Consider the following 13,596-nt stretch of genomic DNA (forward strand, 5'->3'; position numbering starts at 1 on the left):
GTAAAACTATTCTGCGAGTTATTACCATCTTAATTCCTAGTCGTTCACATATTTTTTTAATGTATAAAAACAAAGAAAGCTACTTTGTACATATGTAACACACTGAAATATCAGCTCAACTAACGAAGAAAAAATTTCCAACTGCCCCGCAGATGACATGAAATCAGGATACGAAAATGAAATGAAAGCTTGTTCTTTCCCAGATCATTTTATCCCTACGTACAGAGTGATTATAATTAAACTGACCCTACTGAGACCTATGCAGGGCATATAAATTTCGTTGAAACACATTTCGTATACTTATATATTTCGTTGAAACTTGGTATACACGTTATATAGACCATCCGATAAAGGAAACTGTAACAAAAATAGCAGTTGAAATTTCGATCACCAAATGAAAACACATCGTATAGGAAAAAGAAACATAAACTGGAACGCGTAATATTTTTTTCTCATTAACAGCTATTTGTCCAACATTCAATTCATTTGTGTCAATTATATGTTCAAGAGCAAGTTATACTATGTTCTGTAGAAATACGAAGGGTTCTATGAGGAACTGCAGCAACATGGCACGATGTGTTTGTATTTTAATTCAAATGCGGTGTCAGTGAACTTCCACCAGTACTTCGATGCAACAATGCGAAGGGTTCTTTGAGGAACTGCACAATATGGCATGTTGTGTTTGCATTTTAATTCATGCGGAGTCAGCACTTTTCTTCACAGACAAGATCTTTCAGGAATCCCCACAACTAGACGACACGGCAATTCATCATGGGATAACGAGTAGGTCAAGCATTCCGAAAACTTTGTAAAACTACTCGATCATCTCCACAATGAGTACAAAACAGTTCTTTCACATTTCAGTCAGTTTAAAACTCTGCATCATCCTAAATGCAGACGTTTGCAGTTAGTTTACAGGCATTCGTGACGGGGCACCTTTCAGTGCCTTAATTGGAATTCTCCTCAGAGAGATAGGGTCCAAAGATGAAATCAGCAACAAACTTATACCACTTATTATAGGAATGTACAGCCTACTCATTAGCACACCATTGGGATTTTTAGTACCGCCTGCTGTATTTATTTCTTCATCTAGAGCAACATGTGCCTCAGCTGACTGAAAAATCAATCATATATCCTGTTAATATCTATTCTCGTCACAACCAGCAAGCAAAATAGTGCCTTTTTCTGGTTTTGAGGTTAGAATATTTACACTATGTGGATATTATACAGATAACATTTTGAAACTAATTGTAAAACCTTTCGCACCATACATACGCAAGGGATAGAAAAATTAAGTGACATCGTTCAAGCGCTTGCCGAAAAATATTGGGAAGGGGACGATTTTTTAACAAAGCAACTGGATAGCAACTTTTCTTTCGAAGTGTGAGTCAACTACCAATGATAGAGCTGTTAAATTTTTCAGGTAAAATAATTTGATATTCTCTATAGTTTTTAATATCAATTTATTAATTTTGAAATTAAAAATAGGCACGAAAATAAGTGTTCATTCATTCAGTTCCGTTTCACATAAATAAGTTCATTATAAAATCATGTGCAAATCAGTTTAAAACTCTAAAAGTATGAAAGGCATATGAACAGACCTCTTACCTTTATCACATCCAGCGCCTTGCCAGCCAGGGGGACAAAAACATTGACCAGTTATATGATCACATGCTGTATTTTTCTTACAATCACATGACTTTTCACAGTTGGCACCCCAATGAAAAATAGAGCACTTCTGTTCGCATCTTTCTCCTAATAAAAATTAGAAAATTCTTTCAAAACTTCACCAATAAAATTACACGTAAATAATGCTTCTAAACAAAATATTATTTGTGATGTAAGTATGAATAATACATAAAATATTACAGAAATCAACTATTTTAATTAAATATCTAAAAGGCTGCTGAAAATGAAGAAATTTCTGCCATCATGCAGTTACATTATGCTGTCTCAATATATATAACTCTAAATGAATGCAATGAATAAAATGAATGCTTTATCCATTTCTAATGAATAAAATGGATCTAAAACTCTCAATTTATGTTATAACATACATAAACGTAGAACGTACAGCGATGAATAAATACAAACATTATACTTTTTTATCATAACAGTTTTCATAATAGTGCACTTAATATTAATTGGAGATCAGATGCCTTTAAATGCACGAGCAATTGCCACGATGAGCAAATTTTGAAGCTCGATGGCATTAGCCAACTGATTTCGTATACTTCTTCCTATATCTTTGATTATTTTTGCCCTTTTTCATGTTCCAAATGCTAACTGTTTTGAATAAAATAAAAGGAAAATACTTCCTTCGTCATCGACATGAAATTGTAATACGTAGAGAAAGAAACTTTTGAATGCACTAATCCACTAAATTTTTCTGAATTTTTTTCTAAATTAGAGAAGTAATTTTTAAATAAAGTGACCTGCTTTAAAATGTATCGAATTATATGTTCCTAAAAATGTATTTATTTATTTATTTTTGTGCGTGTTAATGTAATATTAAAAGCAATTTCTAAAATTTTTATGTGGGAGGGATAATAGTCAATCAAATCACATTGATGTAAGGTTTATGCAATTTTTCAACATTTCTTCATACACTCAATATGTCTTCATACATTACTCACTATTTATATTATATAAAATGCTTCGAGAAATAATGCGCATAAAAAGAAAAATTATAACTTTCAGAGATTTGTACTTGAAGGTATAACTACTTATAAATAATGTAAATGCACAGTAATTTTTTAACACTGATAAGAAATACAAAAATGCATTTATAAATAAAAGTTTGTAAATATGCATAATATTATATTTAAATAGTATTTCATACATAACACCCATATTTTCGTTTTTGAAACAATGAATTTTCATACAATTTGAAATGTATAGTTCTGAATGTTGTTATATTTCATACATAGCAAATAAGCATTATACGCTATACATAACTGCTGGAAATTTCGTCCAATTCTAATTTCATGTTCAGAGAAAGAATCCACGTAAACAAGTTGAATATCTCTTACACACGTATTTGCTAATTTAAATTTCAAAATCTCTTCTTGGCTGCATTTGTGTTGCTTGTATAGCGAAATTATTTTAGTTCTCTAGGATGAGTATATATTTTGCACAGGTTTTGGTACTATTCTATGCTGGTTATTTGTATTAATATTTCTCATTTGAGATTTACTACTTTTTCTGTGCAATGGATAAGTACAGATTATCTTGTATTAGCATTGAGCAGAGCGCAAGTGTTTTCTACTGCATGTTTTCCCAAGAAGTGTACTCTCTAATTTATGAATTACCCTGGTAGTTACCTAGCTCATAGCTTCCTCCTTCCTACTTGCTATGTGTTTTTCATTTTGGGGACTTCAACTGATTGTTATTCACGTGATGTGACCATGAGGTATTAACTGAATTGGCTTATTAAGGGCAATATTTCTTGTCCACATAAGCATAATCTTTCGACTACTGTCTAAAGTTTCACTTCAGGTTGATCGATAGTAAATTAGTCAGAATTCAACCGCGGGGAGATCGTGGCCTATCAGGACTGCGTATATCGTTTTGCTAAATTGCTGCTTGTTTTGTCAGGCTTCACTTGACTGTTAGGGGTATATAGAATCGATGGCTCCTGCAGGACCATACTGAATGCCAAGTAGGATATCAACAGCCGGGGGTTGCTAACCACCGATATGGCAGGCACGGTGCCCTTAAGAACTTGTGGGTTCGCCGAGCCACGTCACGTACCCTTAGTCAAGAACTTGTCTCGTGTTCAGGAAGAAAAGTGCCCGCACACACAGTGCGACGCCATCTGCAGCACCACGGGCTGTCAGCACAGCGGACATAACTGTTTCCCTTGGCGCGCCTTCAGTGCTGTGACGAACGACGACTCTCAATAAAAAAGAGGCACTACATCGTGTTTTCAGAGAAATTTCGATTCTGTGTACAGCACGATGAAGGACGCCTTCGTGTATTGAGGCACTGAGAAGAAATAAAGTTGGTATCTTGCATGCGTTATTGTCATATTGATCTTTCATATGATTGTCTATCATATTGTCTCTTGCATGCGTTATCGAGGCCAACACCTCGACTGCTTTTATGAGTCACACATAAATGTGTCAATGTATCACAATCAATGTCACATAGTCTGTAATGTGGACAGCCGCCATCGTATTTCTGATGTTTTAACGGCCGTTGTTGCTCTCTATCTTCGAGGCATGACACTATCTTTCAATAAGATAATGCATGACTGCATGTTGTCGTGCCGTCTCGACCTTGTTCGAAACAGATGGTGTTCAAAAGTTTCCCGTCGAAACAGATGGTGTTCAAAAGTTTCCCGTTCTCTAGATGCCTTGCATCCCGAGACGTTCTTCAGATCTTTCAATAATTGAGAATGTCTTTTACTAGGCTGCCAAGAAGCTGAGACTGGTGAAGAAGAAATGATTGGCGAATACCAGCACTCGTCAGTCATTACGGTTGGGGAACTCTGGAACAGACCCGAAACCGCATAGAATAAAATTCCCAAACCTGACATCCAAGCTCAATTCGACTCGATGTCCAACCGCATTACAGACGTTGTTGCTGCTACATGTGACAGCTCTGTGTACTGATTTCTGCACGCTACGTACCTAAACTGCTTGCAAATTTTATCTTTTTTCTCATTATACTATACACACTAGTTATCATAAATTAAGGAAAAATCACAAAAATAGCGATAACTCCCTCAAAAATAAGCCAAACCGTGTAAAATTTCAATATGTTACCCAGTGAGAGTAGCTGAGTAAAACTGCAATATGCAAATTAGTGGCGCTGCACTCGGAATACGTCATCTGCGAGGAGAGTAAGAGTCCATGTTTGAGAACAAGCCCACATATTTCACTGTGATAGTGACATCAGAAATGTGAGATAGCCAATTCGTAACAATGACCTCCAGGCATCATTTGCCAGCAGAACTACGATGGAAAGCCATTGGGAGACTAGAGGCAGGAAGTCAAAGAGAAGAGGTCAGATGGCTAAAATGTGAGTCCTTCTGTGGTTCATAGACTTTGGAGATGATTTCAAACCACAGATTCGGCATCTAGGAGGTTCAGCCAAGGACGGCCAACTGCTACGACGAGCGCCGATGACCGATATTTGACATTATGTGCACGCAGGAATAGAACCGATACTCTGACTCTTCTTAGATCCTCCCTTGCTGCAGTCACCGGAAGGTTGGTGTCAACGTCAACTGCGCGTAGAAGGCTTCACAAAGGTGATCTGTATGCGAGACAACCAGCCATTTGCGTGCCGCTCACGTCACGCCATAGAAGGGACCGTTTGCAATAGGCACGACAACATGTCCACTGGACGCCTGATCAGTGTATCAGGTTCAATGTTTCTTCTTACCTTCTTCGGAAACATACAATGACCTGACTAGAACAGAGAGCTTACTAAAGCTATGTTCACTAATTGTAGTAAGTAGACAGGATACAGACGAAGGGTATACAAAACCCTTTATTTTTTTCTTTATATACAATGACTTCCGTACTTCGGAATACAATGACCCTCCACTCGGGGTCTAACTTAAAAGATATCAAAATAAAACTAAACTCTAATTTAACTTTAGAATAAGATTGGCCTTATAATAACAGGAAGCGTATGTAGCACAGAGACTGTGAACACTACAATACGTTTAATTTATCAAGAGGATTAAAACCTCTGGCCTGGAAGGCAAAGTAGCAACTGCGTAACTTCTAAGGTAAGCGGCCTGCTTCGAACTCACGGCTTCCTCTCTTCTGCTTGGCAAAAAGGCCACACTTAAATACTTGGCGTTCGCCAGACAACTTTGCATAAACTCCTTCACGCTTATAATTCTGGCCGGAAGTAGAAAATAAGAAGTGATAGTAAAGATTTAAAATAAAATAAACGTTAGTAAAACTTAAGATCCTTACATACTTCCCGCCAGAGTTAATTAGTTTGAAACTGAGGTCTAAAACGACCTTGTTGAAAACTTTTAGCTCTAGAAACTAACGCGAGGCCAACCTTTAACAAAAAATGCTTCGCTAGAAACTAGAAAAATTTAAAAGAAAGAAATTTGTTACAATAGCAGCTCCCGGAATATACAACAATCTTTTTTCTTTTTCATCTGTACTGCATCAAAACAGGAGCTTTATTCAATTCTGGTTCCTTCCAGAGATCTGGAAGGAAAACTAGTTTAATGAAATGTTACAGAATGACATTGCAAATAACATATAGAATATACTTTTCTTAACATTCTTATTTCATTCATGACTATTTTAATTATCTCTCCCCGTGCTCTCTGACATGTGTTGTAAAAACACCAAACACGAATGTGTTTCTGTCTATGTGTTCAACACTTCCTCCTACAATCAAAACACTAACGTGTTAAAATTCAACATACGAGACCTCTTAACACACCCTAATTTCAACTCTAGACCCTGAGGTACTATTCTGAAAGTGGCTAACTCTAAAGTGTAGCGTCAGAGAGCCTAACTACATCATTCAACCTTTAACACATATTCACCATGATTTAATCTTTACAGTCACACGAATAACAAATTTTTTAACATTACTTTCAGTTTTACCATATCACGGTATTTCTAAACATTCAAAATAACAGTTCACATGTATACAAGAACATATCAAGATGCCGTTAATTTTACACATTTGAAAACATACATTAGTAGTACATTGTTAACTTCTATTCTTTTCAAAGCAAGTGCCAATTCTTTCTACATTGAAATAATACTACATTTCAAAAAGTCTTTCAGACTAAAACTTCTTTCTTGTTAGAATGTTTTAAATAAAATTTATACAATAACTTTTTACAATATTTAAGTCTTTAGACAACGCTATTATACATCAACTTTAGTTTTACGCGCGAGTAATTGAAAAACATAATAAGAAAATCGGTCACAACTCATTTCTCGCCCTTTTGGCGATAAAGGTAGACCTCGCATGAGGTAAAACTTCTTCAAATCTGCCACTTGCAGTAAGAATGAAAGATTAACTTAAGTTTGTAAAGTAACACAAAATTTTACTTATCTTTGTAATATTCAGACATCCTTTTCTGGGCCCAGTCTTTAAAGGTGCTGCAAACCGTAGCTTGGTTGATCCTCCTTCTTGTACGGGCTCGCCCTTCAGTGCTTTCCTCTGGAAGCTTCCGTTTTTCACCACTACGGCCACCCTTGAACATCTTCCTTCTGTCCTCTGCTTGTGGTCTTGGCCGTTTGAAGGCAGCTGGTCTTGGTGGAACCGGGAAACTTCTGTCGTGATCCTGCTTGGACCTCGTTGTTGGCCGTTCAAATTTTTCTTGTACTTTTTCCTCCGCCGCTGATGGCCCTTCCGCAGTTCGGCGACTTTTGCTGCGGAGAGTTCTGTCGGATGAGTCAATCTTCCGTTTCACAGCCGGGTTATAGTTGCCGTCCTTTCTCCCGGTCTTTTCCACATACGTCGGCCTTCTCCCTTCTTCATTCTGGGGGTGTTCGTGAACTCTGTTTTTTGGACGGTGGAACGGCTTCTTTTTCTTTGTACCTTCAATTTTTCCGCGGGGCAATTTTCTTTTTACTTGCTTCTGTCTCTCATTGGCTTGCCCTTGTACTTGTCGTTTTCCCACCTCTGGAACTTGTACCTGCGGTGTCTGCCGTACCGGATCCTGCAAAAGATCTGAAAAGATTTGCATTTTATTACGGTCATAGAATGGTTTTATCTGGTCAATGTTTGCGGAACAGGTTTCACCATTTCTTGCCTTTAATACTACAACAGCGTGAGTTATTTTTTCTATAACATATGGTCCTTCAAAGCGTGGGAAAAATTTGGCAGTTTTATCTTCTGGTGCTGAAGAAAGTGAATGCTTAATTTTTAAAACTTCATCCCCTACTTTATAAGTTACTCCCCGTCGTTTCAAGTCATAATAGAGTTTCTGTTTTCTCTGTGCTACTTCTGTATTCTTTTTTGCTTCTTTTATTAGTTTTTCTATATCACCCATTTTAAATTCTGGGGCTCTTTGTTGCACATAAAATAGTTTATCTAACGGTGTTATAATCTTTCTGCCTAGAAATAACTCAGCAGGAGTTTTTCCCGTTGTATCATGTTTTGCGGTCCTAAGGGCGAAAGCAAATTCATTGACATAGTTATCCCAGCTTTTATGAAAATTTTTAACATAACTACGGATAATTTTCACTATATTTCTGTTGACCCGTTCCGCTATATTTGATTGCGGCCGATACGGGACCATTTTTAAATGACGTATGCCCAGTTTTTGGCACATGTCTTCAAATATATTACTTACAAATTGAGGACCATTATCCGATATAACTTTTAGGGGCGCCCCGTATTTTAAAATATATTTATTTAAAATAGAATCGGTAACTAATTTCGCGGAGGCTCGTTTTAAGGGAACAATTTCGGTCCATTTACTAAAATGATCAACTATAACAAGGAGATAGCGACTTTTGTTTAACTGACTTTTTGGGAAAGGGCCCAATAAATCGATGCCGATTATTTCATTTGGAAATTCGGATTTAATACTATTTAGAAACCCGGCCGGGCGGAAATTAATATAATTAACGGCTTGACATGTTGGGCAGGACTGGACATACGCCCTTGTTAACTTTTGCAGTTCAGGAAAGTAGACTGCCTCGCGTACGCGTTGAGTAGTTTTTCGAATACCAGCATGAGAAGCTAAAGGGCTGTCATGGAGCTCTTGCAGGATATTTAATCTAAGACTAGCTGGGATAACAGGTCGAAATTCGTTGTTGGAATTCGTAGTTTTTGTATAAAATAATAGACCATCTATTAGTTCGTAATGGGCCGCCCTATTTCTTATCGCCACAATATCTTGGTGGCTAAAATTTTCAGGATCCTTCAAATACTCATAAATACTTCCAAACTCAGGATCCTTACCCAGTTCGGTTATTACAGTTTCTCGGGAATTTATTGTACACGCTGTCAGCATTGCAACTTTTACGGTATTACCCTGTTCGTCTAATTTAATTCGTGACAGGGCATCTGCTACGATATTTTCCTTTCCGGGGGTATGCTTGATTACCAGATTATATTCTTGCAGCTTGAGTGCCCATCTTATTAACCTTGGGGATAAATTTTTTCCAGAGTACAATCTAGTTACCGCCGCATGATCAGAATATACTGTTATCGGCGCCTTTCCAAAATAGACTCGGAACTTTTGCACTGCTAACAGAACTGCAAGTGCCTCTCTCTCGGTCGCGGAATAGTTTCTTTGTGTTTGATTTAAAGTTCGGCTAAAAAATGCTACTGGCTGCTGATTTTGCGAAAGTACCGCTCCTACCGCATAATCCGAAGCATCCGCTGAAATTTCTAAATTTTCATCCTTTTCAGGAAATTTCAACACAGGGGCTTGCGTTAATGCTTGTTTTAATTTTTCGAAAGCACTATTGGCTTCGGCCGTCCACGAGAATCTTGCCTTTTTCCTTTTTAATTTTAACAATGGCTCAGCGATAGCCGCAAAATCTTTTATAAAGGACCTATAATATGAACAAAGTCCTAGAAAAGAAGAGAGCTTCTTTGCCGTGTTTGGAGTCGGATACTTTTGTACAGCGATTATTTTTGATTCATCTGTCTCGATCCCTTTTTGCGATATTTTGTAACCTAAATATTTTAATTCAGGGGCTGCAAATTTGCATTTTTCGACATTAACTTTTAGACCGGCCTCATTTAATAAAGAAAACACCTGTCTTAAATCCTGTACATGTTGGTCTAGATTATCACTAGTAATAATGATATCGTCTAAATAGATAAATGTGGACTTTCCGAGAACAGGTCTTAACACAATGTCCATGCATCGCTGAAATGTTGCTGGGGCGCCTGAAAGGCCAAACGGCATTCGCAAAAATGCATAAGTGCCAGACTTGGTTATAAAAGCAGTCTTAGGCACGTCCTCAGGCCTGATCCCTATTTGAAAATAACCATTCGTTAAGTCTAAAGTTGTCATAAATTTGGTTGATTTTATGTTCCTTAAAATTTCTTCTATAATCGGTAACGGATATACCGGATATTTCGTTATGGAATTTAATTTACGGTAATCAATAGCGAATCTCCACCTTTTTGGATGCTCCAAAGGATAATCATTATTTTTCTTACATAAAACCACCGGACTAGCATAACTACTTGAGATAGGCGTTACGATCTTTTTACGTAGCATATCGGTAATATGCCATTCTATAATTTTTTCCTTATTCTTATCATACCGGTATGGTTTTTGACGAACCGGCAATGCATCTCCGGTGTCAATACTATGGTTAGTAACCTGGGTAAATCCTGGAATATCACTAAATAAGGAAGCAAATTCACTTACCACTTGTCGGATTCTATCTTGCTCGTCATTAGGCAGGTGGTCGAGATTTACCCTTGGCGGTTCAACCTTTTCTACACACACTGGTTGCATCGTCAGCTTAAGAGACGCTTCATTAAAATCCAGTGTAGCTTGTGCGTCTGAAAGAAAGTCTATTCCTAGTATTAAGTGTGCTTGCAAATTCTTTACTATAAAAAACATCACCTTTACTTGTTCGTCCTTGATACGGATGTACAAAGGTACTTTACCTACGCACTTACATTGTTCTCCTTGCGCCGCTAATACTGTTGTATTATCCGCATTATATATGCGGTATTTGCGAAAATACTTTCTAAAAAAGACTTCTGCCACACAGGAACACTGCGCGCCGGTATCCAGGAGTGCGGTGGCCGGGATATTATTTACCAAGACTTCAATCTTCGGAAGAGTTAAATTTTTCACCATTACTGTATTTAACTTGTAGGAAGAGGGGTTTTCGTGGCCTTCGGATTTCCGCACCCTCTCGTCAGCAGAAATCCGTTTTAGTTTAAATTATTTTTTCTTTCGGTGCTTTCCTTCTTTCTCCACTGGCCTTGAGACTTTTTTCCTGGGTTGCTATTGAACTGTCGACGTTCGCCGGCTGTTTTTGAATGCTCGGGTTTCCTTGCCCACTGATTCGCTTTTTCTCCGTAGCCATGTGCTTGAGTTTGCTGTAGTCTTGGCGTACCAAATTGGTTTCGCTGTTGATATTGGCGTCTTCTTTCGACGTCCGCCGTTCTTCTACTTTCAAACTGGATTGCTAGCTCAAATAATTTTTCCAGTGTAGTCGGATTTCTCAATTCAATAAAGTCTTGCACTTGGGGTAGTAACCTCGGCAAAATCACTTGAATTATTTCAGGATCCGGACGGTTTCCATACAAGAGCTTGAAAACGTGAATTTTTCTTAAAATAAACCTGGAGAGGTTTTCCATTCTTTGTTGATATATACTGAAAAGTTCTGTTTCTAATTTCGCACGATCCCTTACAACAGGGAAGGCTTTTAGTAGGGCAGTCTTGAAATTTTCGTAGGTATAGGTGGGACTTCCTGCTTGACCCAAGAGACTTCTGCCGATACATTTGAACCAGTTAAGCGCTTGGCCCCTCAAAGCGCTGGTAGCTAAGGTAACTTTTTGAAACTCGTGCACGGGGTAGAGCATGAAGTGGTCATCCAATTTTTCCAAAAAACTGGTTACCTGTGAGTTTCCATTAAACGTTGCTTCTGGTTTCATCGAAGCGCGCATGGTCTGGACAATATACCCAAATCCTTCCAGGGCGGCAGCTGGCATTTCTGGATTCTGAGCTGTTTCTGCAGGCAGCACAGGTTCTTCTTGAAACTCGGCCATGGTTATTCTTCGTCGGGCGCCACTATCAGGTTCAATGTTTCTTCTTACCTTCTTCGGAAACATACAATGACCTGACTAGAACAGAGAGCTTACTAAAGCTATGTTCACTAATTGTAGTAAGTAGACAGGATACAGACGAAGGGTATACAAAACCCTTTATTTTTTTCTTTATATACAATGACTTCCGTACTTCGGAATACAATGACCCTCCACTCGGGGTCTAACTTAAAAGATATCAAAATAAAACTAAACTCTAATTTAACTTTAGAATAAGATTGGCCTTATAATAACAGGAAGCGTATGTAGCACAGAGACTGTGAACACTACAATACGTTTAATTTATCAAGAGGATTAAAACCTCTGGCCTGGAAGGCAAAGTAGCAACTGCGTAACTTCTAAGGTAAGCGGCCTGCTTCGAACTCACGGCTTCCTCTCTTCTGCTTGGCAAAAAGGCCACACTTAAATACTTGGCGTTCGCCAGACAACTTTGCATAAACTCCTTCACGCTTATAATTCTGGCCGGAAGTAGAAAATAAGAAGTGATAGTAAAGATTTAAAATAAAATAAACGTTAGTAAAACTTAAGATCCTTACAAGTGGAGAGCTGTTCTCTTTACGGATAAGTCCAGGTTTAGTCTAGAAAGCGGTAATAGGCGTTATTTGATATGGAGAGAACCTGGAACCCGTTATCATCCGTCAAACATCCGTTAAAGAGATGCATACAGAAGAAGCAGTGTCTGTGTTTAGGGTGGCATCTCTTTGGGTGGACGCTCCATGTCTTTCCAACGGAAACCGTGAATCTCCGGTTTATAGAGATGACAGCTTTGATGCTTATGTGCGCCCATGTGCCGGGGCAATAGGTGATGCTTTCCTGTTACAGGACGATAACGCAAGACTACACAGGGTTCGCATCTTAGATGATTATCTTTAATAACAGGAAACAATTGTGGGCATAGAGTGGCCAGCTCGATCCCAGGATTTGAATTCTATCGAGCACGTTTGGGATGCTTTAGAGAGACGTCTAGCTGCTCTCAGTCCGCCCCCTCAGACCTTTTCCGCGCTTGCAAATGCTTTGCTAAAGTAATGGCTCTCGCTTCCTATGGAATTAATAGACCGCTTAATTGAAAGCATCACGCATCGCTGTATATGCCGTATTGCTTCCAGAGACGACCATATTCCATATTGAAGGTACTTTTACTATAGCAAATTGACACCTTTGATTTGTTCATTTTATACATGTACTAATTTCTATACTACCATAATTGTCTGGTAATTTATATTTATGTTATTTGATACCTTACTATGTGTTGTATATTGTGGGTAAGTTTCATAAAATTCTACATGCAACTTTTTCAGTAATCGTGATTTTTGTGATTTTTCCTTAATTTATGATAACCAGTGTATATGGAACAAATAAGATTCTGCTGTTTGCTTTCCTTTCAGATATACTAATTTTAATGGCCAGCAGTGTATACACAGCCCAGAATGTTTCGGGTACAAATATATGGTAATGTTTAACAGAATATACAAATTTCCACTGGGCAGCCTTATGTTTGTCTTGTGTTGTAAGTAAAATGTAAGGCTTTAGTTAAATTGTTGACATACATACTGAATAATTTATAAATGTTGTTTTACTTACCAGTATAACCCGGCAAACAGAAGCATTTTCCATCAATTGGGCGGCAAAATTCAGTTGTGTCCACGTTGCAAGTGCAACTGAGCATGCACTTCATACCATATTTACCTTCCTAAAGGAAAAAAAAATGGGTCATTTACTCAGAATAAAATTTAATGATCTGCACACTATTGCAAGTTTCCGTTTCAATATGTCTAGCAAATCATTCTAACTTACGTAAAGTATAAATTTAATTTAAATATCAGTTATTATTTCTAAAATGGT

At 37.8% G+C, this 13,596-nt stretch overlaps 1 protein-coding gene across 2 annotated transcripts in view; it reads right to left on the reverse strand.

Moving 5' to 3' along the window:
* LOC118199996 (uncharacterized) overlaps nucleotides 1-13,596 on the reverse strand; it is a 114,312-nt gene that overhangs the window by 50,953 nt on the left and 49,763 nt on the right. For both annotated transcript variants that reach the window (XM_085818800.1, XM_085818799.1), the window contains exons 8-9: nucleotides 13,336-13,444; nucleotides 1,609-1,755 (exon numbers count right to left, since the gene is read on the reverse strand). In XM_085818800.1, the coding sequence (XP_085674926.1) occupies nucleotides 1,609-1,755; nucleotides 13,336-13,444 (256 nt within the window). The remainder of the gene's footprint in view (nucleotides 1-1,608; nucleotides 1,756-13,335; nucleotides 13,445-13,596) is intronic.

The sequence above is a fragment of the Stegodyphus dumicola genome, chromosome 6 (genome assembly GCF_044657685.1).
Source record: "Stegodyphus dumicola isolate Sdum_Otavi_A_Nest chromosome 6, ASM4465768v1".
Taxonomy (NCBI): domain Eukaryota; kingdom Metazoa; phylum Arthropoda; class Arachnida; order Araneae; family Eresidae; genus Stegodyphus; species Stegodyphus dumicola.